Source organism: Enhydra lutris, unplaced genomic scaffold (genome assembly GCF_002288905.1).
Source record: "Enhydra lutris kenyoni isolate GAN:26980312 unplaced genomic scaffold, ASM228890v2 scaffoldscaffold1, whole genome shotgun sequence".
NCBI classification, from domain to species: Eukaryota; Metazoa; Chordata; class Mammalia; order Carnivora; family Mustelidae; genus Enhydra; species Enhydra lutris.
In genome coordinates this window covers 28,553,373-28,581,309 of record NW_019154085.1, presented here as the reverse complement: position 1 = coordinate 28,581,309, position 27,937 = coordinate 28,553,373, and the positions used below count along the sequence as shown (strand labels likewise).

The 27,937-nt window shown below is 50.8% G+C and overlaps 1 protein-coding gene across 2 annotated transcripts in view; it reads right to left on the bottom strand.

Annotated features, from left to right (window-relative positions):
* LOC111158054 (paroxysmal nonkinesigenic dyskinesia) overlaps window positions 1-27,937 on the bottom strand; it is a 60,670-nt gene that overhangs the window by 11,453 nt on the left and 21,280 nt on the right. The window contains exon 1 of one of the 2 annotated variants that reach the window (XM_022519979.1): window positions 9,271-9,438. The exons of the other annotated variant lie outside the window; for it this stretch is intronic. Coding sequence (XP_022375687.1) covers window positions 9,271-9,431 — 161 coding nt within the window. The 5' untranslated portion in view covers window positions 9,432-9,438. Of the gene's footprint in view, window positions 1-9,270; window positions 9,439-27,937 lie in introns of those variants that run through there. 2 annotated transcript variants of the gene reach the window in all.

The window sequence follows — 27,937 nt, the reverse complement described above, 5'->3', positions numbered from 1 at the left end:
TGTGGCAGGCTGGCTGTCTCAAATGCCAGGAGCCCAAACCCATGCTTGTCAGCTCCTCCCGTTATCCCCTACAGCCTCTCTCTCTGGGAAAGGCCTTGTCACCCTCCCAGGGACACAAACTTGAGCTGACATTTAACTCTCTCCCTGACACATGACGCAGGCTACCAAAACTGAATCCTCTCAGTTTCACCTCCCCCAAGCCTCCGTATGGGTCCTGTCTGGGAACAGGCTCTAGAAGCTCTTCAACAGGCCCTTGCGAAAGCCTTTCCTCAGCTCTCTGCCTAAACCTCAAACCAATGGAAAATTTTAAGTTCTCAGAGCGCCACCTGAATGAGCCCCGCTCCTGCTCGAGAGCCTTCAGGGGCTCCCCGCTGGTGACAGGAGTGTGTCCCACAACCAGAACGGTCTAGAGCACCAGGTCTCAACCTGCACGAAACTCAAATACACATTAAGCTAACAGACATGCTATCAGGGAAACAGACAATCTGAGAGTAGTTATTAAAACTGTCAAAGCAGAGCGCCTGGGGGCTCAGTCGGTTAAGTGTCTGCCTTTGGCTCAGGTCATGATCCCAGGGGTCCTACTCCACGCTCAGGGGGAGTCTGCTTCTTCCTCTCCCTCTGCCCCTCCCCCACTCCTGTGCCTATGCGCTTGCTCTCCAATAAATACATAAAATCTTTAAAAAATAATACAAGATAAATAAAAATGTCAAAGTCCGCAAAACCACTATGCAGATTGCCTGGGGATATAGTCCAATGTAGGGAAAGAACCAAGGGGGCTCAGGGGATGTTCACCGCGCAGCTCAGCAGGGTTCCCTCGCAGGCAGGGAGGAGGTCGGCTGGGAGGTGGGCACAGGGACTTCACCGGTCCGTGATATTTTGTTGCCAAAGCTGGGAGGTCGGGGAGTTGCTATATTCTCTACCTGCTTTTGCACGCCTGAGACACCTCCCGCCAGTCTCGGACTACCATCGTGCCTGGCTCCTGCTCTCTGGCCTCGAATACCCTCCAGGCCTTCTCCATTGACTAGACCCCTAAGTATCCTTCAGAGCTCGGTTCAAGCCCCCCTCCTGATGGCCCCCTGCAGAAAGCCACCCTCTTCTGCTCCATCTGGAGCACTCGGCCTCTCCCTGCCCCCCGCCCCCACCCCAGGGGTGGCAGGAGCTAAGCCCCCCAGCGGTAGGGCCTTATCCACTTCTACCCGGTGTCTAATCAGTGCCATGCACGGGGTGGGTGGACTCGGCTGGTGACCCAGCCCGCTCTGCGTGGCTGCTCTGCACAACTCCCCTGCCAGAGTACCCCAGCACCAGCACAACACAAATTGGCTCTCAGAGAATGCGGCTTAGTGGCCAGGAAAGGCGGGGGTTGTGGGGCAGGGGAGGCCAGTACGCAGGTGGGAAGCAGCAACCTGGAGCAGAGAAGGCTCTGTCCGCTCAGTGGGCCCCATGTCCGCCTATGGACTTTGTGAAGCCTGGTGGGAGCCTGTGAGGCCCAAGTTGCAACCGCCTCTGCCCCTGCTCTCCCCTCCCCTGCTCACCCATTGGCTGTCCAAGTCCCTCCCTCTCCCTGCAGCAGCACCCACACACCCGGCCCAGCAGGGTGCTCTGATAACCAGGTCACCTAGACCCAAGGGCACGGGTGGTGCTGTTACAGGGCACAAAATCCCAACTTCCCAGTCTCTGGGGTCGGGGCCCAGGGCCCCTAAATGGAAGAGATGGAGGGAGCACTGGACGGGCGGGTCTGTCCACGCAGGTTAGAGCGTGCCTCCGCAGCTCATGGGCTTCTCTCCCCAGCCACACCCCTGGGCAGCCCTGAGCTCAGTGTCTCCCATCAGTCATCTCCTGTCCCCCTCCAAACCACCTGGAGGCAGCTACTATTCGTCCCTCCATGGTATAGACAAGGACATGGAAGCCCGGAAATGTGGGAAAGTGTCCACCCAGATCACAGCAAAGCGAGTGAGGAGCAGAGATTCAACCCCGGCATCCTGATCCTGGAGTTCACGCGTGTGACTGTTGACATCCTCCCCAAATCCTGAATGAGGGCAGAGGATAACATGAGTGGGCCTGAAGTATTTTCAGGTCGACCCACCTCCTCTGAGGGCCTCTGTTGAGAAAAATGCTACATCAGGGTGGTTTCAGGGACCCAGACACACAGCCCGGATCTGGCTGCTGGGACCTCTTGGATCACTGATTTTGGTCTTTTTGAGACCAGACTTAAGCCGACCTCATTACATGTGCCACATTTCGCTGATGAATGCAGAGGCTCAGAGACCCCATGGCCCTCCGGGGAAGAAACCCTGAACTGGAGAATCTTGAAGGTCCCTTTCAAATCTGGGCTCTGATTCCTAATCCTGGGTTTATGACGGCGTTGATGGTTCCCTGCGCAGAAGAGCAGGAAAATAGAACAGATCCCAGCCAGGAACATGTGAAAGGGAAAGAGTCATTGGGAAGAACCTGTCTCATCTGCTAGCCCCCCCACCTTGCTGGGAGTCACTGCCCCATCAAATGGGCCCCTATGGCTTCCTTTCTTGTGTTGCCAGAGGCAAGAAGCAGGAATGCACTCCCTGCCTCAGTTTCCCTCCCTGTGAAACCACGTGCTCCTCCTCCATGAAGGGGCAGCTTGGCCTGGAAAGGCCACATGATTTATCAGATGCAGCTGACACCCCAGGGCCTAATGTGGGATTCAAACTCTCTGCCCTGGGGTTCCCAGGCATCAGCAGAAATCTGGAGGTGCTAGTTAAACAGAAAGATTTGTACCTTTTCCTCTTCTGCCTGCTCTCCCCCCACCCACACTCCCCACCCCCACCCCCATCTCTAGACCCCATGACCTGGCCCCTCGCCTGAATTCTGATTCAGCAGTTCTGGGGCCCAGAATACCCACTGTCACTTCACCAAAAACAAAAGTAAGTTTCTTAATTGGTCTCCTGGGACTCAGAAAAACCACAGTGCAGGTTTGGGAGGGGATTGGGGCAGACTGCCTGGGGTGATCCCCTGCAGTTGCCCTGAGGGGCCCGCCCTGCGAGGTTAGAGCTGGGACACAGCCCGGGTCACCCCAGTGAGGGGTCACAGGCACACCTTTCGCTCCCAGCTTCACTGAACAGAGCATGGGTTCTCTGGCTTGTGAGTCTGAACTTCTAGTCCCGTGGGAGGCCTGTGGGCCAGCTGGGGACTGAGACACAACCCCTCCCCCTCCCAGACACCCAGTGAGGAACACACAATGGAGCTCTTCTTCCCCTCCTCCCTCAGGCAGTCTCCCCATCTGGGCGAGAGAGGCCTGAGGGCTCTCAAGTGTCAGACCAAGCTCGCTCTGGGCCCTGAACACCACTGGGCCCCAACAGGCAGGCCCAGGTTGCAGAGGCCTCTGGTCAGGGGGTACTTTCACCATCTCCCCTCATTCTCCCCCAGGACACAGCCTGACCCAGGCTTTGCACCTGACAGGGAGCTCTTTCTGAAATCCAACCCAGAAATGCCTGTCTGAGGGCCGAGGGGCCTGGAGTGCTACTGGAACGGGGCCTGCTCCCAGGACCCTTAGGAACAGAAAGAGACTCAACGTTTGACGTTTTCTCAAAACTGAGGAAACCAAAGAAGATAATGAGACCGCTAAAAAGGCCCTAGGGAGGGAGTTTCCTGAAGCTGCCAGCAGGGCTGGAGTAGGGGGGCACTTCCCCATGCCCTGGAGAGGGGAAGCGCCTGCGTGGTCGGAACGGGCCTGCCTCGGGGGACCATGGGGGCCTATCTCCAGTCTCCATGCCTGTCCGCAGCCCTCACAGCCCTCCCTGGACTCCATCCAGCTTTCCCCCACTCTCCCTCCCCGCAATGCCAGCCCTCTTTTTTTTTTTTTTTTTTTTTAAAGATTTTATTTATTTATTTGAGAGAGAGACAGTGAGAGAGAGCATGAGTGAGGAGAAGGTCAGAGAGAGAAGCAGACTCCCCGCGGAGCCGGGAGCCCGACGCGGGACTCGATCCCGGGGCTCCAGGATCATGACCTGAGCTGAAGGCAGTCGTCCAACCAACTGAGCCACCCAGGCGTCCCAATGCCAGCCCTCTTGATTCGGTCCTGTTCCCTGGGCTAGGAGTCTAACGGCGGTGGGGGGAGGGAGGAATCAGACCTGTGGAAACCTAATGGAAGAACAAACCAGAATGGGCAGTGAAAGCTCTAAGGGGAAAGCCAGGGCCAAGGGCACGCTGGAGGCAGAGATGAACTTGGACTGGGGAGCCTGGGCAGGCTTCACGGAGGAAATGGCACCTGTGCCAAGCTTTTCATTCACTTGGAAAACTTTTAACAAGGGCCAACTGTGTGCCTGGAACTGTTCTGGGCACTGGGATACATTACTGGAAGAAATTTCTCCCCTCCTGTGGCTCATATTCTGGTTGGGCGAGGAAACCAATAAACCAACAGACAAATCAGTACATAGGATGCCCTATGGTGCTATATGTGTCACGGAACAATGAAGCAGGTTCCCGGGGATAGAGCTCAGGAGTGTGAGCGTTGTTTTTTTTATATGGGGTGGTCAGGGCAAGACTCCCCAGTAGGGTGAAATCTGAGCAGAGACCTGAAGGGAGCAGGGCAGCAAGCCACGTGGCCATCTGGGGGAAGAAGGTTCTGATGAGAGACAACGGCAGTGGAAGGGCTCAGAGATAAGACTGTCTTAGAGGGTTTGGGGGAAGAGCCAAGTGGCCCAAGGAGGCACTGCAGAATGTGCCAGGGGAGAGCACAAAAGGTGGGCTGGGGATTGGCTGGTCACACAGGACTTTAGCTATTCTGGAAGGATCTGAGCAGAGAATGGCACACTTCTGACTTAAATCTTAATGGTTTCGTTCTAATTGCTGCACTGAGAACACTTTGGGACACAAATGCCAAAGGAAGCAGTTTATGAGGCCAGGCAGGAGAGGACCCCGGGCTGGCCCAGGGAGACAACAGCGGAAGCAGGGATAGGTGTGTTCAGATTTGGGATGATATTTTATTATTTAATTATTTATTTTAGGTATACTCTACACCCAACACGGAGCCCAAGATCGAGAGTCGTATGCTCTACAGACTGAGCCAACAGGTGTGCCTGGATATCTTCTGCAGGTGAGCTTTGAGCACACAACAGCGTCAGACAGGTAGAGACAGAGGGAGGAAGGGAGGTCTGACTGGCCCCAGAAGGAAGTGTAGAAAGATCTCAGGGCCTGCGGAACATGGCCCTGGGCAGGTCTACAGGGGTGAAGGAGGGTCGCAAAGGCCTAGGTCGGGGAGTCAACTCCATTTTGTAAGCAATGTGGCTTGGGGATGGGGGCTCCCACTCAGAGCCACACTTTGGAAACTACCTTGTGGCAGAGGGGCCACTGTGGATGCTGGGGCTGTAGCTCCCCAGGGTCCCAAAGGCCGGCCGAAAGGAAAAGGACAGGCCATATTGGGGACGGCCCAGCCCACTGCCTCCACGAAGCCTTCATTCCTGTCACAAGCAGGTGGGTCATTTACCCTGAGGCCCTCAGCTCGGGATTCTTGCCTCTCCCTGAAATCAAGCCAGTGGGCCTCACAGGCCCCAGAGAAGCAGGTTCCTCTTACGGAAATAGAGCAAACAAGATTTGTCCCAGGGACAGTTGGGTCAGGAGAGTCAAGAAAGACCCCCTCGGGGGCACCTGGGTGCCTCAGTGGGTTAAAGCCTCTGCCTTCTGCTCAGGTCATGATCCCAGGGTCCTGGGATCGAGCCCCGCATTGGGCTCTCTGCTCAGCAGGGAGCCTGCTTCCCTTCCTCTCTCTCTGCCTGCCTCTCTGCCTACTTGTGATCTCTGTCTGTCAAACAAATAAATAAAAATCTTTAAAAAAAAAAAAAGAAAAAAAGAAAAAAAGAAAGAGGGAGTGCAGAAGGGCTCTGGCAGCTAGGACTATCTACCCCCAAAGGCTGGGTGCCATCTGCTCTCCCAGGTGTACAAGATGTTCCAAGCCCTGGATGAGCTCAGCTTTGTGCCCTATTCACCCCTGCCTCTGAGGAGGCTCTGCTCAGGGCCCCATTCTGCAATACCTTCTTGACTACCGCTGAGAAGGCAAAGGGGCAAAAGGGAAACCGAGGCACAAAGCAGGGGGCACATATGGGAGAGTCCCATGCTCCCGATCCCAGCCTCCTCAGGCACCCCCTGACACTCCCTGGGGAACTTGTCCTGTCCTGCCTCCCACCATGGTTTGGGTCCCTCTTTCTGCTCCTTTCCCCTATTTCTTGAGGGCAGCACCCAGACTCTGTTCCTATCTGTGATCCCACAATCCCAACCCAGAAGAGTTAGGAGTTCACTGGATGAATGGAGAGATGTGGGATCTCCTGAGGGCTGGGTGGACAGGACAGTCTTGGAAAAGAGAAGTAAGAAAGGAAGCTCTTGAAGGAGCCTGGCCAACCCCACCCGCCCCCTGCCCCCACCCCCCAGCCATGCTCCCTGCTCGAGAATGAGCCATTGCTAACATTTCCCAAGCAATTACTATGAGCCAGACCCTGTGCATTTATATGCATACTTTCATTTGATCCTCATGGGATGCCCATGAGGATGGTACCATCACCATGCCCATTTTACAAATGCAGACAACCGAGGCACAGAGAGGCTGAGTTATCTGTTCAAGGTCCAATGTCTACTATGCAACAAACCTAGGACTCAAAAGCAGATTTGTCCAACCCCACATGCCATGTGCTACCTGTCTCCCGTGCCCTGCCGAGTCCCCAAGTGTGCATGTCTATCTCAGGTTAGCCTAGATATACAATCCATGGTGCCCATTCATCCCCATCCCAAGACAACGGTAATTTTTTTAAAGATTTTTAAAAAATTTATTTGACAGACAGAGATCACAAGTAGGCAGAGAGGCAATGGGTGGGGTGGGCGGGGGAGCAAGCTCCCTGCTGAGCGGAGAGCCCAATGCAGGGGTTGATCCCAGGATCCTGGGATCATGACCTGAGCCTAAGGCAGAGGATGTAACCCACTGAGCCACCCAGGCGCCCCAATACAACTGTAATTATGTTTGAAGAAAGCCCTTTATAAAATCGTCAAACACCAGTGATGATTGTTATTAATGATAATAATTGCTCTTCTCTTAGTATTTCCATCACCTGCTTTCCAACCCCCAAAGGAACCCTCCATTTGGGGTCCTCCCAACCACATGTTTAGGGTGGAGTGTGCCCCTGCACTCTGCCCCTTCCCATCACAGCCTGTTCCATCCCCATCCCACCCACCCCCTCCATCCTTCCTGGAGGCCACCCCCAGTAGCAACACCTGCCCATTTCCCCCAGACCATTTCCTGCTCACTACCCCCTATCCCTCCCAGCAGCCAACAGCCTCTCCCCCAAGGGACTGAACTGATTGTTTCCCAGACCATGGAGGGGCAGGATCTGGAATTCTGATTCCAGGCACGCCCTTCTGCTCTGCAAATTTGGGGAGTTGATTCCAAGGCAATAAGGAGATCCAGACAGGAAAGTCCAATAGGGAAACCGAATTCCAAAGAAGTTCTCTGAGAATTCCAAGTTTTGAGATTTGGAAACTTCCAGATCCTAAGTTCTAGAAATACTCAGACCCTCAGGATTCGGAGAAGGCGATCTTGGAAATTCTTATTCCAGAACTTTTGATTCCAGTTCTTTGTGGAAACCTTTCTTTTGCACTTCCTCAGGACATTTGTATGACTTCAATGTGACTAATTTTGAAAACCATAAGTAAATTTAAAAATTTATCTCCACACAGAGCTGCAAAATTCCCAGAAATTTTATGGGGAAAATTTTTTTTTTAGGTCCCAAACATGAAATTATTTAAATATCTGTAAATCTCATTATTTAATGCTTTTTGCAGAGCAATGGTGACTTGGAGCCTTATCAAGAATGTGACCAGTTTTGGGATGCCTGGTCGGCTGAGTGGGTAGAGCATGTGACTATGGATCTTAGGTTGTGAGTTTGAGCACCAAGCCCTATGTTGGGTGTAGTGGTTACTTAAAAAAAAAAGAAAAGAAAAGAAAAAATCTTACAAGAAAAAAAAGAATGCAACCAGTGTTCGAGCCTTTAGAGATTTGAGTGCCCCAAAGCCGCACCCATGCAAGATTCTGTCTCCCCTCATGTTCTTCCACTTTTCCTCCAATTAGCCCTTGTATCTGTACCCCTTAGACTGTTTCAGTAGAACCCTAGGGCTGAAGCTTCTTTCTTCATTTTTTTTTTAAGATTTTATTTATTTAGTTGACAGAGATCACAAGTAGGCAGAGATGTTGGGGGTGGGGCAGGCTCCCCACTGAGCAGAGAGCCAGATGCGGGACTTGATCCCAGGACTTTGAGATCATGACCTGAGCCAAAGGCAGAGGCTTTAACCCACTGAGCCACCCGGGTGCCCCAGGGGTGGTCTGGGGAGGAGGGATAAATTGTACAATGTCCCCTCTCTGAAGCTCAGGAAATTCCCAGACTTAGGCCCTCCCCCAAACCTGGCCAGTGGCCAGGGCTCCCACAGTTCCCATCCTCATCATAGCTGTCCTCAAGCTTGAGGTCCTGTCCCCTAGGCCTGCTGGCTGCGGGAAGGGATTGGGGCCCTAGGAAGCCTTCTTGTGGTTCCCTTCCTGCCTCTTAGTGTCTCCATGGCAGATCAGAGCTAGTTACCCCCCTAGTCTAGCCCAGGAAAGGGGAAAAGTAGGGAGAAGGAAAGAGTGAGGACTGGGGGAAGGGGATAGGAAAAAGTCATTGGAGGTCAGTGAACTTCCCCAAGCTGATTGAGGAGGGTTGGATTTCACAGCCTTACCTTTGGACACGGGCCAGGGTGGGGGAGTAGAAGGAAAGAGACAGACCTGTAGAGTTGGGACTCTCGCTTGGGAGAGAAGAGCTGACAGAATGGTGGGGAGCTGGGTGATGGGGAGAAAGACAGGGACACATGGAAGCAGCTGGCAGTTTGAAGTGACACTTTGATGGTCTGAGGCATTCCTTCTCTCCTGAACCTGCCCTCCTTTTCCAGCTCTCTGTCTCCGGCCCCTCATCTGGCTCTTTTCCCCAGATGCCCCCTTTCCCTGGCCACCCTGGCCTGTCCCTCCAATACCTCCCCAGCCCATCCCAATTTTCCAGCGCCTCCCCCACCCCCGCCCCCAACTCCTGCTCTGCTCAGTTCCCCCAAGACAGTGGCTTCTCCAGCCCGCCTCTTCGCTCTCTCTTCTCTGGCTCTGGATGCCCCAGCCCTCGCTCCGTCCAAACCCTCGGGCCGCCCCCCTCCCCCGACCCCTGCCTCTCGGTCCCCTCTCCCCTGCGCGCGCGCCTTCCCGAGCCCCGCATCCCGTCGCGGGAGCCCGGCACTAACCCGATTCGGAAGAGCAGCCGCTTGCTGCGCGCCATGAAGAGGCCGCGGAGGGTCCGCCGCGCTCGGCAGCTGCGGGGGCTCACCAGCAGGACGAGGACAAGGAGCAGCAGCCCGCAGCCGGAGACCCACAGCCACGGCGCAGACCAGCCCTGCCAGGCCATGCTGGGGGCAGGCGCCCGCGGCCGACTGGGGGCGGGCGGGGCGGGGCGTTGCTAGGCGACGGCTCGGCCCAGGCCCCTGGCAGGGGATCTGCGGGGTTAGGGCCCCGCCCCCTGCACTGCCAGCCTGGGGGGCGAGGAGGGGCATTCTGGCCCCGCCCCACTCTGCGACTGGCGTTCGAACCCTCCCCCTCGCCACTCTCGGCGCAAGCCCGGAATGCCACCCGCTGGAGGCGGCCTGGCCCCGCCCCCGCCGGCTGACCCGGGGGCGGGGCCCGTGGGGCGTCGGACCTACGGGGATTCCGGTCCAAGCTCTCCAGAGGTGGGGAGGGGACCGAGGCTCGCCGGGTGCCCCCGCACCCACGTCTCCTTCACACCCCCATCCCCGACATCCTCCCACCTTCCCCCAACAAGAGGACTCTGGGAGAGGCCCCGGAATGGTCCTCTTGGCAGGAAACCCTAGACTGAAACTTTTTCAGGTGGAAGAAACCTGGAAGATCATGTGGGTTAACGGCATTCATTATTCTGTGCCCTCCTTTGCGCCAAGCCCTGGGGATGCAAGGGTCAAAGACAAACAGCCACTATATTCCTGGAGCCTGCAATCTAGAATCTGGCAGGGAAACAAACCAAATAAGCCAACAAACATAATTATATACAAATTTATTTATATTTATATACACACATATATACACCACACACATATGTACATACCTGTGTGTGATTACAAACTGTGCTCTGATAAAGGGATCGAGAGCACAGGGGGCAATGATAAGGAGGAGAGAGGACCAATTTAGATAGGCCAGGGCCTCCTTAAGCAGGTGACCTGTAAAACGCATGCCATTAAGGATAAGAAGAGACGACAAAGGTCAGAGGGTGTGATTCAACCAGGATTAGGCAACAACGGGTGGCAGAGACAGGAGAAAGACCTTGGTATCCTGCCTTCCAAGCCCAGTGGGATTTCCACACCATTCCTCCCCCTGCTCCTGCCCCCTGCACTGCTGCCTTCCTGATGGGTTCCAGAAATTGTTGAGGTCAGTGGGAGGGAAGTGGATGCAAGGGCAGGCATGGTGACATCGACAAATTTGGCAAAACTTTCTGGCTCCAGCCCTAGGGCTGGCCCAGCTGGAGAAGGGAAAGAAATGTTGCCAACAGTCAAGGGAGCTCTCTCTCCTGCTGGGAGGGGTTGGGGAGGGAAGCAGGTGAGGCAGTGCTCTTGTTTTCTTCCCTGTAGCCTGCGCTTGGGCCCAAGAGGCTAGCTAAACTGACCCCCGAGTCAGGCACTGTCTCCCTCTGATGGACACGTCTGGGCCCCAGCGTGGAGAGCATAGACGGATGGGCTCATCATGCACAATGAATTGGAGGCGTCATCATCATCCTTCCAAAAAGCTGAGAGGTGGGTTGATTTATCCCTAAACAGAACTGTAATCCCAACACATAATCCTGGTTTCATTCAGAAACCCCAGATGTGGACTTTCTCTTATATGGATACATCCTGAGGGCCAGAACCTATGGCCTGCTCCCTTTCTGTCTCCTTGCCCACAATTCAGCTCCTTCTTGGGGCCTGGCCCACCAAGGGTCTGAATAAACAAGTGTCTGATAGAATGGCATTAGGCTCCCACCTGTGATTAGCGCCCCACCTGTGAGTACTGGGCAAGACCATCAGGCTACCTTGCAGAAGTCCCTTCCAGGCCAGGGGACTTCATATGTCTCTAAGTCTGGGTCTGTACATGCAAAGTGAAGAATTATGAAGCCTCATCAAAAGTCATTGTGAACACACCTTTCTGCAGGTAAGGCATTATATTGGGAAATTAACACAGTCTCTGTCATCTGAAACAGGAAATGCAGGCTCAGGCCTGAGCCTGCTGAGAATACAGGATGATCCAAGCCTTCATCTCCAGCCACATACACACACTGACAAGATTAGATAATCATCCAAGATGCATTTTATGAAATACATGGAGCCAGGACAAGGCTGGGGATAAGGAGCGAGGGTGGGTGTTTTAGAGATCTCATGTGGGCTCAGGAAGTCCTCCTCTCCTCCCCTGGACTGTTCTGGAAGACTTCCAACATCTGCTCTGAATCTGCTTTTATTTTTTATTTATTTATTTATTTTATTTTTTATTTTCTAAGTAATCTTTACACCCCATGCAGGGGGCGGGGCTTGAATTTACAACCCCAAGATAGAGAGTCTCGTGCTCCTCTCACTGAGCCAGCCAGGTGCCCCAAAATCTGCCTAGTGACATCTCCGCTTCATGGAAATCTGTCCCAGCCAGACTGATGCCTCAGTATTCACCTCCTCCTGATCTTACATCTTATATCACCTACTTGTCGTTCCCTGAATCCATCATTTGTCATTCCCTGAATCCACACCCTTGAGATTTTGACCTGCCGTGCCTTCTGCCTGGAGTGTCATTCATCCTCTGTTCCCCCAAAGACTCAGATCAGATGCACTCTCTTCAAGAAAGCTCTTCTTGGACCCTCCCACCCCAGCATGGGCTTATGCATGATGCCCCTTTTGCCGGCTCTAGGTCTTGTCCGTAAGTCTATCTTTCAATGCAGTGCCTCATGCTCTGTGTGTGTGTGTGTGTGTGTGTGTGTGTGTGTATTCGTTTACATGTCTATTTCAAGAGCCTAGAGTCTAGAAGACTTTACTCTCTTCCTGAAGAGTAGGGAGTATAATTTAATTGATTCATCTTTGAATCTCCAGTGTCTGGCATGGTACCAGATGCATACTAAATACCGACAAATGTTCTTTCAAATGTCCCAACGCCAAAGCCCCTGCTTAGTGATGCCAAGCCTATCTCTTCCACCTTCTCAGATGCCATTCCTCCCCTGTCACCACGGACCAGCCACACTGTTCCTCAGATGGACCAAGCTTGTTCCCACCCCAGGGCCTTTGCTCATGCTCCCTCTTAGAACACTCTTCCCTCAGTTCTTTGAACAGATAGCAGCTTCTCATCCATTGGGTCGGAGCTCAAAGGCCAGCCCCTCTGTGATGGGAATAGCCTGTATCCTGAGCTGACTGGCGATTACATAGCTTAGCCCAGGAGCCCCCCACCGGGGGAACACTGCCTTGCAGAAGACATGCGGCCAAGACTGGAGACATTTCTGATGGTCACAAAAGGGAGGGGGAAGTGTGCTACTGACATCTGGTAAGTAGAGGCCAGGGGACACTGCGAAACATCCTGCACTGAACAGGACAGCCCCACCCCAAAGAATTTTCCAGCCCCAAATGTCAATAGTTCAGAGATGGAGAAACCATGGCTTACGCAAATGGGAAAATTCACCAGACGGTGCCCTAAAAATATGTGCACTTACCATATGTAAGCTATCCATCCAATTAAAGAAAAATTGCGACCCTCTCTGAGTGGCCCTCGTTGACCCCTCCATCCTGCTCACTTCCTTCATCACGCCTTCACACTGACATTATTCTGTGATCTCCTCTGTCCCCCAGCTGGAATATAAGCCCCGTGAAGGCAGGGAAGGGTCTGTCTGTCTTTGCACCACGGTATTCTCAGTGGGGTGCACAATGCCTGGCTCAAAGTAGGTGACGAGCATCTGGTGAGTGAAGGAGTGAATGAGAGAAACAAAGAATGAATGAATGATAATTTGGTTATTGCCGCTGAACCTGTGACCATCCGAAGACAAGCGTCCTGACCAAGTGGGCTGCGTCCCTACAGGACGGATGTGCGGAAGCCATTCCCCACTCGAGAGGGTCGCTAGTGAACAGAGAGTTGGGACAAGCCTGGTGACTGCCTGTGTTTCCTACTATGAGGGAAGGCTGCCGGAGAGGCAAGTCTGAGGAAACCCTCTTTGCCCATGACCTCCTCCCCCCACCTCGAGCAGTTGGGGTGCACTGCCAAGGCTAAGGTTTGCCTCTGCGACTCTCCTGGGAGAGAACCCATTAATCCCCTGGGTCAGACAATGGGCAGCATGTCATTTGGGCCTGTGATGGGGGGTTTTATTTTTTATTTTGTTTTATTTTATTTTATTTTTTTGATGGGGGGGTTTTAGAGTTTAACTCATGAAGAGCAAGCCTCCCCACAGGTTCCTGGGGTTCTCAACTCTGCCCGTTTTCCACTTGCCATCTCGGTTTGCCTGTCCCTGGTGTCTGAATCCTGTCTTCCCAACTGGCCTGGGACTTTCCATTAGGATTGAGAGCGTGCCTTCGTCTTGCATCATACCTCAGGCTTGAGGCCTGGTGCTTGGCTGGTGGTCAGGAAATCAGGGGATTAATGGTGGTGATGGTGATGATGATGATGATGGCGATGAGTGGTCATGAAGGAGCGGAGATGGTTGGCACTGTCTGAATGTTAGAGAAAAGAGACATCTTGTTGGATGGGGGTGGGGAAGTGAGTTCAGCGTAGAAAAGACAGCCGGACACAAGAGTGGTGGCTAGGATTTTCTGTCCCAGCTTCAGCCCAGCCTCATATCTGCTGCCCCCACACTGATTCCGCCCTCCCACCATAGACCTCCCACCAACGCCCTGTGCTGTACATTCTGGAACCCCGGTTTGTGTGGAAACAAGTCCCACCCCACCCCCCCCCCACCTCCCATGTCCTCTGCCTCCTCACACCCTGCCCTGTCCCAACCGAATATGACCCCTATCTTCTATTTCCTTCCTCCCTCTGGCTGCCCTGCCTTCTGGAGGGGGAGCCTACAGCAAGAGTGGCTCATTGGTACTTTCAGCTCAGCTGTTCTCAAACTTCAGGGAGTCTAAGAACCCCTCGGGGAGATTGTGAAAATACAGAATCCTGGGCCTCTCCCCAAAAGATTCCAACTTCATAGGTCTGGCCAGGGCCTAGGAATCTGCATTTAGCACGGGTAACTCTGAACTCTGCCTTGGCCTCAGTTCTGACCTCACTTCCGAGGCCTTCAGTTCAATAGAACAGCCTCCTAACGTGGTCCCAGCCTGGATCCCCCTGGAACTTGTTGCCCTCTGAAAATCTCAGGTGTCCTTCCCTTTGACCCCTCAGCCCCACGTCCTGTACTCCTTTAACTCTAGCCCCTCAAACCATGTGTTTTCTCCCAGCCCCTCCGCTTCTCCTGCCCACATTTCCTTCCCAGTGAGAACCTGGGTTCAGTCCCTTGAACCACTCACCAGCTGAGGAAGGAAGCTGAGGAACCCCTCCCCCCCCCCCACCCAGGCCCTCCATCTTTGGCCTGCCAGTCTCCAGCCTGCCTGGACCAGCCTGACTGCCCATGGACTGCTCCACCCTCATGGACAGGACTGGAGACAAATGGCCATCCCATGTGAATGAGGGTCTCTACCGCTCAGGCTTCACTGGGAGCCCCCGACACGAATGCTTGACACAGCTTTGACTTTGCTGGGATGCCTGTTCATGACCCCCAGTTGCCATTGGAAACCTCAGGCCCATCTCCAGTTCTCTTGCTTCCAGCCAACATCCTTCTCAGAGGAAATAAGTTCTGTGCCTGCCCACCCCCTCTACAAATTTCGCTGTTTCCATATGCATTTTTTTTTTTTTTAAGATTTTATTTACTTATTTGACAGACAGAAATCACAAGTAGGCAGAGAGGCAGGCAGAGAGAGAGAGAAGAGGAAGCAGTCTCCCCGCTGAGCAGAGAGCCCAATGCGGGACTCGATCCTAGGACCCTGGGATCATGACCTGAGCTGAAGGCAGGCTTTAACCCACTGAGCCACCCAGGCGCCCCTCCATATGCATTTTTAAAGGACATGCTATTAGCCTTGTTCATACCTTCAAGGGGTGTTCCTCCTGACCACTGCTTTTCCTCAACCTATGAACAAATGTGAGTGTCTCATTGCCTTAAAAAAACTCCCTTGACTTTGGGTCCCTTTCTGGATTCTGTTCTGCCATTTATCATGACACGACTGAGCTTCCTGAAAGTTGGTCTCCATGGGTTTAGTAGATTGCATTTCAGTTCTCAGTTCTCCCCCCACCCCAGTTCTTAATTCTTTATCTCTCCCTGTAAACGCATCCTTTGTCATTTGACTATGCACATTTCAATAAAGGTGAAATGTATTTATTTCCCCATACCATTGACATTGGGCTTGGTCTTATGATTTGTTTCCGCCAATGGAATGTTAGCAGACAATGATATAAGCAGAGGTCTTAAATATGTGATGGTGATTGAATCTGGTCTCTTTATGCCTTTTGCCAGGAGACCATCCCTCTGGCAGTTGCTGGTCTAAGGAGGATGAAAAACACATGGAGCCCACTTGACCCCACTCACAGCTTAGAAGCCAGCCTAGTAGAGCCCAGCCTAGATCCGCTGAAACTCCGCCTACCCACGGATGCATGAGAGAGTAATGCTTGTTGTATGCTTCTCAGTTTTGGATTTGCTCGTTCTGCAGCATGATTGCAACACTAGCTGGCAGAGCCAGAGGGAAGCAAAAAGGTTAGTTAGTAACAGCGCTGGAAACACGATGCTTGGAGCTACTTGGAAAAGAGCAGTTTAGATCTGTGCATGGCAGAGTGCAGCAAAATGAACTGAGTGAATGAAAGTGTTAAGGACATAAAATTAAACCATACAAAATTAGAGGAAATTTAAATGCATGTTCAACGTCTGGACAGTGGAAGACTTTCTACGGCAAAAAGCAATTGAAGAGTTTTTCTAATATTTTTTAGTAGGCATCTACTACTCTTAGACAAAAAGCAACTGAAGATCTAACAAGGGAAACAATTACCCTTTTAGGTACTTAAAAAAAATTTAAGCCTTTCATATATTAAAAGAAAAACCATGGGACACCTGGGTGGCTCAGTGGGTTAAGCGTCTGCCTTCAGCTCAGGTCATGATTCTAGGGCCCTGGGATCCAGCCCCACACATGGGCTCCCTGCTCCAAGGGGAGCATGCTTCTCCCTCTGCCTGCTGTTCCCTCTGTTTGTGCTCATGCTCATGCTCTCTCTCTCTCTGCAAAATCTTTAAAAGAAAAGAAAAGAAAAGAAAAACCATGCACGCACAAAAGAAAAAGCCCAAAACAAAACAAAACAAAAAAAAAAATGGAAAATATTTGCCTCAAATTTGTCAGAGTTAAGCTACCTATTAAATAATAAAGACCTTTATAATATAAAGACCTTAATAAATAAGAGAACACTAAGAGCCCAATTAACAAAGGGATAAATGGGTACATGAAAAAATGTTAAACTCTTAACATCTAAGAGTTAAATTAAATTTCTTAAATTAAAGACATCTCGGGGCACCTGGGTGGCTCAGTTGGTTAAGCAGCTGCCTTTGGCTCAGGTCATGATCCCAGAGTCCCAGAATCAGAATGGAGCCCCAAATCGGGGCTCCCTGCTCCATGGGGAGCCTGCTTTTCGCTGTCTGCCCCTCCCCCCTGCTTGTGCGCAGGCGTGCTCTCTCTCTCCGTCAATAAATAGAATCTTAAAAAAAAAATCTAGAAAATGTAAGCTACTCTTTCTCGTCACTCCCTCTCAAATAAATAAATCTTAAAAATAATTTAAAAAAAGGGGAGGTTCCTGGGTGACTCAGTCGTTTAAGTGTCTGCCTTCAGCTCAGGTCATGCTCCTAAGGTCCTAGGATGGAGCCCCTCATCAGGCTCCCTGCTCAGTGGCGAGCTTGCTTCATCCTCTGCCCCTCCCCCATGCTTGTGCACACGCTCTGTTTGTCTGAAATAAATAAATAAATAAAATATTTTTTTAAATAGAAAAGATTAAAACTAATAAAATCTGGGGGCATGATTTTGGCTCAGGTCATGATCTCAGGGTCATGAGATCAAGTCCCACCTCAGGCTTGCACTGAGCATGGAGCTTGCTTGGGATTCTCTCTCACTCTCTCTCTCTGCCCCTTCTCCACAACAAAACAAAACAAACTAATAAAATCTGAACGTTGAAAAGACTATGGGAAGATGGGTATTCATACACCACTTGTGATATCCTGAGATCGAGAGTTGGATGCTTAACCAACTGAGCCATCTAGGTGCCCCTAGATTTTTTTTTTTTTTAATTAATACAGCGGTGGGGTACCTAGTTGGCTCAGTCACAGGGCTCTCTGGATCTCAGGGTCAAGAGTTTAAGCCTCACATTGGGCGTGGAGCCTACTTAAAAAAAACAAAACAAAACACGTGCAGGCAAAGCAACACAGGTGTGGCTGATCCTGACTGTTGATTAATGCCCATTCACCACGCCCCCTTTTCCCTTGTTAACCTGGGTTTTGCCAGCTCTGCTAGAATTGCCATAGCTTTTTTTTTTTTAAATTTTATTTATTTATTTGACAGAGATCACAAGTAGGCAGAGAGACAGAGGGAGAGAGGAGGAAGCAGGCTCCCTGCTGAGCAGAGAGCCCAATGCGGGGCTCCATCCCAGAACCCTGAGATCATGACCTGAACTGAAGGCAGAGGCTTTAACCCACTGAGCTGCCCGGCACCCCAAATTGCCATAGCCTCTGAATGAGCCGCTCCCCAGCTCTGGTGGGTGCATCTTGACTAGTCCAAGCCAATTGGTACATTCTTTGCCCTGCCACATAATTGGTTAGACCCAGGAATGGGATGAAATTCCTGCCATTAGGTAATAATAACAACAAGTATTTATATAGCACAAATCATATGCCAGGCACTGCTCTAAGTGCTTTATGCAGAAAAACTCTCAGCTCCCCACAATAGCCTTGTAAGTCAAATAGTTATAATTCCCATTTCACAGATTAAAACATTGAGGCACTGAGAGATCAATTGCTCCACGACACAGAGCTGTGAGGTGGGGTAGGAAATAGGCTGCAGACCTTCCAGGAAGGTTTTCCTAGTTGTTGAAGAGGAATACAATAGCACTGTGCTCTTTTCTTGTCCAGGATGCTGTCATCTGCCTGTGATGCCTGGAACTGCAGCAGCCACTTTAGGATTAGGAGGATACTATAACATGCTGGAGATGGCAGAGCAAAAGTGAGGATGGAACCCAGGTCCTTGAGGACATAACCAAGTCCCCGAATTAACCAGTCCAGATTACCTTGCCCCTGGACTTCTCATTACGTGAAATAAAAATAGTCCTTATTGTTTAAGCCACATTTAGTCGTTTTGTTCTGTTTTGATACCTGCAGCCGAAAACATTCAAGCTAACACTGTGGGTGTCCATTTTAACATAAAGTGGAAGGAAAACAGGATACAAGCATGGATAAATTTTGTATCATTGGTAAGATTGCTGTAAACAAAATGCACAGAAGAAAATCTAAGATGCTACCAGTGATGATTGTTGACTGATGAACTTATGGGGTATCATTTGTTGTCTTTTTCTTTCTTTTTTTTTTTAAGATTTTATTTATTTATTTGAGACAGAGAGAGAGAGAACATGAGCATGGGGAGAGGGACAGAGGGAGAGGAAGGCCGAGAAGCAGACTCTCTTCTGAGCAGGGAGCCCGATGTGGGGCTTGATCCCAGAACCCAGATCCCCAGATCATGACCTGGGCCAAAGGTAGATGTTTAGCAACTGAGCCACGCAGGTGCCCCTTGTTTTCTTTTTCTTATATTTTAAAAGTATTTTCTGTATTACTACAATGAGAAGGTATTACTATTTTAATAAAAAAATTATTTTAGAGGGGTGCCTGGCTGGCTCAGTCAGTAGAGCATGTGACTCTTGATCTCAGGTTCATGAGTTTGAGCCCCATATTGGGGGTAGAGTTTACTTTAAATATATATATATATAATATATATATATAATTTTATTAATATATGTATAATTGTATATATAATTAAGATATATATAATTTTATTAAAACAAAGAAAGCAGTCCTCCTTCCTGCCTTTACTTTTCACTTTGCACTGATCTTAGGCCACTCAACTGAGCTTCTGCTCCCATCATTCCATCCTAATTCCGCTCTGAACCCCTTGGGGCACCTGGCCAACTTGGTCCAGACAGTGTGTGACCCTTGATCTCGGGGTTGTATGCTGGAGCCCCACGTTGGGCATAGAGATTACTTAAAAATAAAAAAATTAAAAAATATTAATAAACAAAACCCTTTGTCACTGTTCATTCCTGGACACCTAACCTCTGGGCAGAGCCTTCTTTTTGCTCCACCTTCCCTATCGCAGCCTCTTCTGACTGTCCTCCCACAGGCAGCCCCTTCTGCTGCCATTGGTTCCTGTTCCCCAGAGCTCATGACTTGGCCCTTTTACTTCCAGAGTCACATTCACTGCTTCCCCTGCCTCCGTTTGACATAGAAAGCATTGCTCGCAGAAAACGTCCACTCCGGTGTCCCTCTTGAGTTCCAAACTGAAATACCCATCCTCTTTCTTGTCATTTCCAGGTATGGCTGGGCAGGTGTAGGGGATCCCCAATCCCTTTCTTGGCAGAAGGGACTGAGAACCCGCACGGAGCTTTTCTGACCACTAACCTTGATTACCCAAGTAAAGCTCGCAGTGTGGGCTTTCCAGATACTCATTCACTGATGTTACTGAATCTTTTGTCTTTCTTGCAACATTGATGCCTGGTCCTTATGGGCACGCCAATATACATTTTAGGAATGGGTGCAGAGGGGGTCATCCTTCTCCTCCATTTCCCACTGCCATCACCCCAATTTGGGCTGGGGTCCTAGCACCCGGCCTACTGCAGCCACCTCTGGCCCCCACCCAACTCACAAAGGCTATCGGACAAAGCCTTTGGAAGCCCAACTCTCAATCAGGTCTGCCCCCTCCCCACTTAAAGCCAGTGCCTACACCATTAATTCACTTTGCCTGATTTAGCAATATGGCTTCAACCCAGTTTTCCAGCATTTTATGCTCCCACTGCTCCCTTCCATGTTCCCCACACCCCTTCAGTAGGTCTGCCCTCGTCACTGTCCTGGATTTTTTGTCCCCTACATCTGCCCCGCCTGGTCTAGAGAAATCCCCCAGGCACTCTTCTCTGGGTACTTTCTGCCCCCACATGGTCAAGGTGATCTAATACATTCCTGAAGTGCCTGTGACTCATTAAGGCTGATTCTCAGTCTGGGGAGTTCTGCAGGCTCTCCCAGGGGGAGGGAGGAGAGTGAGGTCAGTCCCCAGGGAGACTGAGATGGCTTACCTTGGAGCACAGCTCCTTTAAAGCTAAAAGTGAATTCAATCTCCCCTCTGATGCCCCTTCTGATCACATTTTATGCCTGGTCACTACTCTATCCCCAGACTCTGGAAAAACACCTGCCACAGAGTTGTAAACAATGAAATGAATGGTTTGGAAAGTAACCCTCATGATTTTCTACCTTGAACTGTGGTGGAGTCCAACGGGGGAGTCACTGTACCTTGTTCCCAGGACCACAGCCTCCCGAGTGTCCCCCTCATCCCAGCGCCCATCACGGCGCCGGACCCCGTGCCAAGTGGCAAATGCTCACTCCGTGGCCGGGAAAGGAAAAACAGACGGAGCGCGGAAGGTAGTCTGCTGTGCACAGGGCCTGAACCACACCCTTGCATGTGTTCTTTTGCTGTCCTAGCCACTGTGTGAGGCTGTGTGAGGTGACAGTGTCCTTGTGTTAGAGATGAACAGACGGAGGCTCGGGTGGGCTAAGTGATGCACCCCATCACACAGCTAGTAAGGGACAGAGCCAGAATTCGGTCCCAGTTTTATCTGACCCCAATGTCCAGGCTCCTCCCACTGATGCTGTGTTGCCAGCGGGGTTGGGGGTGGTGGCAAGAAGGCAGTCGAGGCAGAGTCAGCCAGGAAATGGAGGACCCACTCAAACTGAGGACTGGAGGGGAGCATTATGAACTGATTACAAGGCGATGGGCGGGGTACAGGGAGCCCAAGGGATAGCGGCCGTTCCCCAGGACCATGACAGTGGGGCCCTGGACCACCTCTAGGCTTGACGGGTGACGGCACAGAGCAGGTGTAGAACTTGAAGGGAAAGAGGTGAGTGGACAGGACCACCTGGTCTTTGGTTGAAGGATGAGCCCGTCCATGGAGACCTTTCGGGAAGGAGAAGGAGGACAAATACCCTGAGTTCAGGCTCCTTGACTCCCCTCCTCCATTGACCAAACCCAACTGAAGCTGGAGGACAAAGGGCCCACTGATGTGTCCAACCAAGCCAGCTCTGAGCACAGTGAAGGGCAGAGATAGTTGTGGGGGCACTTGAAAGATAGCCAGCCAAAGGAGGCCGAAGAAGGTATGTGGTTTGGGGTGGCTGTGGGGTGTGGAAGTCCGCCATCTTCCCTCTGATGCTGAGATAGCTCCTAACTGGCTGCCCTGCCCTCACGCTCCCATCCCAGCCCACTGTCCACTCAGAGCCAGGGCATCTTCTTAAAGCCAAAACCAAATCAGGTCTCTCCTCTGCTCAGAAACCATTCAATGGCTTCCCTTTGAAGTAAAATTCAAAATCTGTCACAAGTCCCAAGAGGTCCTGCAGGTCTGGCCCCGACCAGCTCCCCAGTCTCCTCTCAGTTTGCGCCCCGGGGATCACCTCACCTCTGAGTTCCCCAGCACTCCAGACACTTTCGGCCTCGGGGCAGCCTCTGCTGCCTCCACACAGCTTGCTCCTTCAGTGGAGAACGATCGCAGCATGCCCGCCACTGCCACACACACACACACACACACACACACACAGCCCATACATCACATACGATACACAGACACACATACCACACACCATCCACGCACACATCCACACCACATACCACATGCCATACACATCCACACCCACGCATACGCACACATGCACACACACACACCCATACATCACATATGATACAGACACCATACACATCCATATCCAAGCACACACACACATACACACACCTCACACACCATCCACATACATACACACCATACACATATACATATGGACCACATACAGCCACATCTGCACACACATACCACATACCATCCACATACACATATACCCACCACACACTATACACACACACATACACACACACACAAACACCACATACACCCATACACACACAAACACCACACACATCCACACACACACAAATATCACACACATCCACACACACACAAATATCACACACATCCACACACGCCCCACACATCTCTGCACATACACACGTACACACACACACACACACACACACAGCTCATCAGACTCAGGCTACTCTTCAATACCATCCTCTCAGGGCAGCCGCTGTGGTCTCTCCAAGCTCAGTGCAGTCCCATGCATTGCTCTGTTAGGACCCCGCGTCCATTTTCCTTCAGAGCAGGTATTACTGTTTCTAATGATGTATTTACGTGTGAGATTAGTTGCTAATGTCTGTCTTGCCCACTGGACTGCGAGCTCCCTTGTGGGCGACCTTAGCACACCGTTGGCCCCGCATCCCCCCAGCAACCCTTGCTGAGTCGGTATGAAAGCACTGGGCGTGAGGCCTGGCTCCATAGCTCCTAGCCCTGAGCCTGGGTATGCCATTCGGCTGCTCTGAGCTCAGCTCCCTTTCAAATTAACTTCAGAGGATTTACAACAGCTAAATCAAAGAGGAGACCGCATCAGGAGCTCTCCTAGTCCCATTTCCTACAATACTGGTCAGCATGTGGGTTTGGTTTCTTTATCTGTAGGTATGGGAAATTCAGGCGATTTTCAAACTTTTTTGACCATGACTCGCAATAAGAACATTTTACATCAGGACTCATACACAGGGTGCCTGGGGGGCTCAGCTGGTGATGTATCCCACCCTTGATTTTAGCTCAGGTCATGATCTCGTGGTTGTGGGATGGAGCCCGGTGCTCGGCTCCACACTCAGCAGGGAGTCTGCTTTGGACTCTCTCTCTCTCCCTTTGCCCCTCCCTTCACTTGTGCATGCTCTCTCTCTCTAAAATAAATAAACCTAAAAAAAGACTCATACACAATGTTACACATAACAATAATAGAGCTTATGTTCGTATTTTTTTCTGGTCTCTTTTTTCAATGTCGGTATGACTCAATTGAATTCGTTAATGGGTCATGAGAAGCAATAAAACCCTGCCCCGAATGACCTTCCACCTGTTTAGAAAATTGTTAGCGGTCTCCTCTTTCTTGCCAAGAGATGATAGCCAGCTCCTGCCCCCTAGTGGTCGTGTTTGGGAATGAAGCGTGTGTTCCTAGACATCAATTTTTGACTTGGGGATAAATTTATTTCGATAAAAAGTACTGAGTTCAGGTCCTAGGCCAGGCATCTAGGGAGAAGTGGGGGGGGCTGAAATGAATTACAGCATAGACCTTGACCCCCAGATTCTACCCCCAGTTGATGACCAGCTTAACTGCTATACACGTCCGTGCTGTCCAATACTGTAGCCACCAGCCACATGTGGCCAGAGAGTACTTGAATTGTGGCTAGTGCAACGGAGAAACTGAATTTTAATTTTATCTTATTTCAATTCATTTAAAGTTAAATATAAAAATTAACACTGATTTCAGTTCCTCAAATATGTTTGGAACAACCTGGGTATGTGAATCAACATTGTCAACTATATATTTTTTATAAAATCTAGATAAAGAGTCAGTATTTCTGATGAAAATTTAGCATCCAAATCGAGGTGTGCTGTAAACTACGCACCAGATGTTGAAGTCCTAGCATGAAAAGAAATCCTGTCAACAATCTTTTATACTTGGTTAAATGTTGAAATGGCGCTTTTAGACAAATGTTGGGTTAAGGAAATAAATTATTAAAATTAATCGTACCTGTTTACTTTATTTTTTTAAAAGATTTTATTTATTTATTTGAGAGAGAGAGTGAGGAAAAGAGAGAGAACACAAGCAGGGTGAGGGGCAGAGGGAGAAGCAGACTCCCCACTGAGCAGGGAGTCCAATGCAGGGCTTGATTTTGGGACTCCAAGATCATGACCCAAGCTGAAGGCAGACGCTTAACTGACTGAGCCATGCAGATGCCCCATTTTTACTTTTTAAACGGGCCTCCTTGAAAATTTTAAAGTCCTTATGCTGCGTAAGTCATATTTCTATCAGACAGCACTTGCAAGGCTGGAGTTCCTTCTGACATCCCTCCTTCTACCTCCTACCTGTGTATCTTGCATCCTTGATGGAGATGAGGGAGGATGCTAGAATCCTCAGTCAGACTGGGTAGGGATGGGGACGGGATTAGGAGTTAAGCATTGGTCAAATTAAGCTTGAGAAGCTTCTGATCTCACGAGGAAGAGAGAAAGTCACCAGGCAGCAGCATCACCTGGAGTTCATTAGCAATGCAGATTCTCAGGCCCCACCGCCGGAAGTAGAATTTGCATTTGGATAAGATTCCCACATCATTTGTTAGCACACTGAAGTTTGAGAGAGCTTGGTGGAGATCCAGGTGGCAGTTCTCTGAGAGCTTTAGTCTGCTCAGTGACATGGGAAGCAAGGTTAAGCCTGAGAGTAAGGCTGTGGAGGAGTTGGGAGCTTTGAAGAAATTGGTGGGGAAGTGTGGAGTAATCATCTAGGGTGGGAAGGTCAAGATGAATGCCGAGAAAAACCCAAGTCTTGATGAACTCCGTGAGATCTGTCAGCACCTTGCATGCTTTCCTTCTCCCTTTCAGCTGGGTGTCGTGCTGAGCTCCACCAGGTGGGGGGGGGGGTATGGGGATTCTCATGGGGGATCAGAGTTTGAGGCTGGCTAAGAAGGGAAGTGAAACGGGGAGGGACAGGGCAAAGGAGATAAGACGCAGACGCCGTCAGTCCTGGTGTGGTCACAGAGCTGTCGCAGCTGGGGTTGTTGAGCTGGGCAGACAGATGGGGATCAGAGTGTGGGTGCCTGACATTGAGATTACGGAGGGGACACAGTTACCGGCAATGAGAGGTCCTAGAGCAGCTATTATCTTGGGCTGGAATAAGAGAAGAGGAAATGGCTGTTGGCTTTGTGGAGTGTGGAGCTGTTTAAACAAATGCAGGTAAAACACGGGAAGGCCTTCCTGTGCAGGAGAGGTATGCAGAGCTGGGAATTCCCCCGGCAGGTCAGGGTGACCGAGGAGGCCAAGGTCCACGGGCGCCAGTGGGCAGGGCGAGAGGGCACACCTTAGCTGCCGCAAACTCATCTCTTCTGGTCGTGCTTAGCCTTCCAAATGCAACCACGCCGCCGGCAGATCAGAGGTGCGAACTCATCACTGAGTCACTGGGCTTCTCTCTCACCGCCAACCATAACAGTCGACAATTTTTGCTAGGCCCCAAGCACTTGGAAACTGCTATTTTTTTTTTTTAAGATTTTATTTATTTATTTGACATAGAGAGATCACAAGTAGACAGAGAGGCAGGCAGAGAGAGAGAGAGGAGGAAGCAGGCTCCCTGCCGAGCAGAGAGCCCGATATGGGGCTTGATCCCAGGACCCTGAGATTATGACCTGAGCCGAAGGCAGAGGTCCTAACCCACTGAGCCACCCAGGCGCCCCGGAAACTGCTATTTTTAAACCTCACACCCTGCATTACTACCTCCCTTTCTACAGAGAAGGACACAAGGCTCCGAGAGGTTAAGTAATACACCTGGCCCCGGCGTCCTGCAGCCACTAACACGATTTGAAAAGAGCCCGGGTCTGTCTAGCACCAAAGCCTGTGGAGAATCGGATTCAGCAAGGGGGTGTTTCTTTCAGCCTCCCCTGAAGATTCTGATTCACATTTCTGATTCTAGGAAGAGGTATGCCCCGAGGAATGGACATGTTTTCACAAGCCTTTCAGTGATTCTGACGGTCAGGGAGGACTGGAAAGCATGGCCCCGTACCCTGGCCACGTCACAAGGTGACACCTCCAGGAAAGGGGGAAGCTCTCTCACCTAACCTGTTTCCAGTTCCACTTCACTGGCAAGATCACTAACAACAGACCCACGTGCAAGCCTTTTTTAGTACTTTTCACGTAGATGACTTCATCTGAGGCTTCAAAAGTGTAGGAGGAAGGAAAGAATGGTATGATTAGACTCATTTATAAGTAAAGATGGGGCCCCAGGCCTCACAGCCACTCAGGGACAAAGGTAGGACAAAACTCTTGTTCCTGGGACGTTCAAATCCACTATTCTTTCTACTCCTGATTTCTTTATGAAAGTGCTCACTGATGTTTATAGGTAATAAGACTAATTTTCGGGGCACGAGCTCTAATGCCCTCCCCCACCCCGGCTTGGTGCAACAGAGTCCCTTTAACTCAACAGAGGATGGGACAGGGCTGTCTGAGGCTGGGGATGAATGACTTTGTCCTTACCCTCCAGTGGCAAGAAAGAGGCATATTTACCCCCATATTTACCTCTGAAAAACAAAAGGGAGCTTTTGGATAAAGTGAGTGATAAATGAAAAGACCTTTCTCGGGGGAATTAAGCACAAGCTCAAAGTGACCAGGCACCGGGCAGGAGAAATCTGTAGGACAGATTACTGGAGCCCTGGGGCTGGCTGCAGAGAAAGCTGAGTTCCTGGCCCACTCCCTCCTGCCCCCCCCCGCCCCCCCCGCACCGGGGCTCCAGGGAAACCACCCCAGGGGCCCACTCCTGTCAACCTCCCCTCTCCAATCACTAAGCTCTGGCTGCCCCAACCCTAAAACAACTATCAGCCTGATTCCTTTCGTTCCTTCTACTCTGTCTCCTGCTGCCTCTGATTTGACTGAACTTGATTCAACTCTCCTCCTGGGGCAGGGTTGCCAGAAGAATACCAAACGCCCAATTAAATGTGCATTTCAGGTAAACAATGAACACTTTTTAGTGTGTTCCCAAATATTATATGGGACATTGACACACACTTAGGCAAAAAAAGTATTTGTTGTTTGTCTGAAGTTCAAATATAACTGGTCATTCTGCGTCTTTATTTGTCAAAACTGGTACCCTGACTCCAAGGGCACTATCATGACTCCCACCCCCTTTCCGACTTTCTTCTTGACAGTCACAGGCCTCCCATTGTCCTGGAGGTGAAATCTCAATTATGACTCCCTGCCTCCTTGCTCAGCCCCTCCCTTTTTTTTTTTTTTTTTTTTTTAAAGTAGACTCCATGCCAATATGGGGCTTAAACTCGTGACCCTGAGATCAAGACCTGAGCTGAGATCAAGAGTCCTGTGCTTAACTGACGAGCCACCCAGGTGGCCCCCCGGGCCCATTTCTTATCATTCCCGCCCCACTCCACCTGCTTAACCTGAGACTGCGGGGATGTAGGGGTCCTAAATGGCCTGCTTAAGATGCTGTTCCCAAGTGAAACCTTCCTCATCCCAGCACTTGCCAAACTGTCAAAATTAAAACGATATACTCTTTTACAATCTTCCCGAGATCCTGTGAGTTTCTTGAGGACGGGGCTGGGCTGCATCTCCGGAACCAGAAATTCCTGTCTGCTTGACGGACAGCAGGGGCTCAGTTAGTAATCTGCTAAGAGTCTTATAAATAAGGCCTTTATCCCTTTTATCCGGGGATAAAAGGGGGTCAAGAGAAGGAGACATCATTTGCTGAATGCCCATGGTGTGCCCTGGGCCAGGTGCTCCCTTTCGGATTCTTTTAGGATTATAATCTTGATTCCGTGATCCGAAAATGGGCTTAGAGGAAAGCATGCTGTGAGGCTGGTGTGGAGTTTTGTCAGTGTGTGTCTCCACATTCCGCTTTCCCACAAGGCCGATGTGAACGCTGGCTGGAAAACCAATCTCCTTGGAGACTGCCCTGGCAGTTCCAGAAAGTGGAGGGCGCCTTCTGCA